General features: G+C 59.9%; 1 protein-coding gene across 1 annotated transcript in view; it reads left to right on the top strand.

Annotated features, from left to right (window-relative positions):
* The window catches only part of ETH_00029865 (activating signal cointegrator 1 complex subunit 3, putative), a gene marked incomplete at both ends in the record, with an annotated part of 13,384 nt that overhangs the window by 3,765 nt on the left and 7,942 nt on the right, over nucleotides 1–1,677 (top strand). The window contains 2 exons of the mRNA XM_013373796.1: nucleotides 12–545; nucleotides 733–1,416. Coding sequence (XP_013229250.1) covers nucleotides 12–545; nucleotides 733–1,416 — 1,218 coding nt within the window. The remainder of the gene's footprint in view (nucleotides 1–11; nucleotides 546–732; nucleotides 1,417–1,677) is intronic.

Raw genomic sequence — 1,677 nt, 5'->3', positions numbered from 1 at the left:
AAGCCCCCCAGGCCCCGCACCAGCAGCAGCAGCAGCAGCAGCAGCAGCAGCGGCGGCGGCGGCGGCGACGGCGACAGCAGCAGCAGCAGCAGCAGCAGCAGCGAGTTCGCGTGTCCTGCTGCGAAGCACTTCAAGGCGGTGTACATAGCGCCGCTGAAGTCCTTAGCAGCAGAAGTGACGGGGAAGCTGCGGGCAGCTCTGGGGCCCCTTGGAGTTGCTGTTGCAGAAGCTTCTGGAGATGTTTGTTTGTCGAAAAAAGAAATTGAAGAAACTCATTTGTTTGTTGCAGTTCCCGAAAAGCTGGACATTCTGACCCGCAACATGTGCGCCTGGGGCGAGCCCGACAGCAGCAGCAGCAGCAGCAGCAGCAGCAGCAGCAGCAGCTTGTTGGACGCGATAAAGTGCGTCATCATTGATGAAGTTCATCTTTTAAATGAACCTCGAGGGCCTGTCATTGAGGCCCTCGTGGCTCGGCTGTTGAGACACTCCGAAAGGACTCAAAGAAGAGTCCGCCTCGTCGGCATTTCCGCCACTCTCCCCAACTGGTAGGGTTTAGGGTTTAGGGTTTAGGGTTTAGGGTTTAGGGCTTGGGGCTCGGGGCTTGGGGAGGCTCGGCTTTGCAGCGAGCGTTTGGGGCTTGCCGATCGGGATTTGCGGCCAGGGACGTTCGGAGACCTGAGGTTTAGGGTTTAGGGTTTAGGGTTTAGGGTTTAGGGTTTAGGGTTTGCGCAGGGAGGAGGTGGCTCGTTTTTTGTTGGTGTCCCCGGAGCACGCGTTTTACTTTGGGCCGGAGACTCGGCCAGTGCCGCTGCAGCAAACCTTCATCGGATTGAAAGATGTGGGGCGCAGCAAGCAGCAGCAGCAGCAAGCGTTTGATGCTGCAGCATTTGCTGCAGTGCTTTCCGCAGTGCAGCGGGGCCACCAGGCCATGGTGTTTGTGCATTCGCGGCAGGGAACAGTGGCAGCAGCAGAAGCGTTTGCTGCTCTTGCTGCTGCTGCGGGGCAGCAGCAGCTGTTTGCTGCTGCTGCAGCGAACCCCACGGCGCAGCAGCGGCAGCTGCTGCAGCAGCTGCTGCAGCGCTCCCGCTACCGCGAACTCAAAACCCTAGCAGCAAAAGGCTTCGGAGTCCATCATGCAGGAATGTTGAAGACAGATCGGAAACTTTCTGAACAACTTTTTATTTCCAAAGTTTTCAAAGTTTTGTGCTGCACTTCAACTCTGGCTTGGGGGGTGAACTTGCCCGCGCGCTGCGTGGTGATCCGCGGCACGCAGGTCCACGCAGCAGCAGCAGCAGCAGCGGGAGGCGCAGCAGCAGCAGCAGCAGCAGACTTGGGGCCCCTCGACGTGGCGCAAATCTTCGGCAGAGCCGGGAGGCCCCAGTTCGACTCCATGGGCGAAGCTGTGCTGCTGACAGAGTACAGCAAACTTACCAAATATGTTCGACTTGCTGCTGCTGCACTTCCTGTCGACTCCCAGCTGCTGCAGCAGCTCCCAAATGCCCTTAATGCTGAAGTGGCTCTTGGAACTGTTGCTTCTTTGCAAGACGCAGCAGACTGGCTGCGCTACACTTTCCTCTTTGTCCGCATGCAGGCGCACCCGGAGCTCTACGGGGGCCCCCCGGCCTGGGGGGCCCCCTCGGGGGCCCCCTGGGGGCCCCCCGGGGGGGCCCCCGGGGC

Source organism: Eimeria tenella, genomic scaffold, assembly GCF_000499545.2.
Source record: "Eimeria tenella Houghton genomic scaffold, Eth_scaff175, whole genome shotgun sequence".
Lineage (NCBI taxonomy): Eukaryota > Apicomplexa > Conoidasida > Eucoccidiorida > Eimeriidae > Eimeria > Eimeria tenella.
Note: the sequence above shows the minus strand (reverse complement) of the source record. Positions and strands in the feature narration are given on the sequence as shown.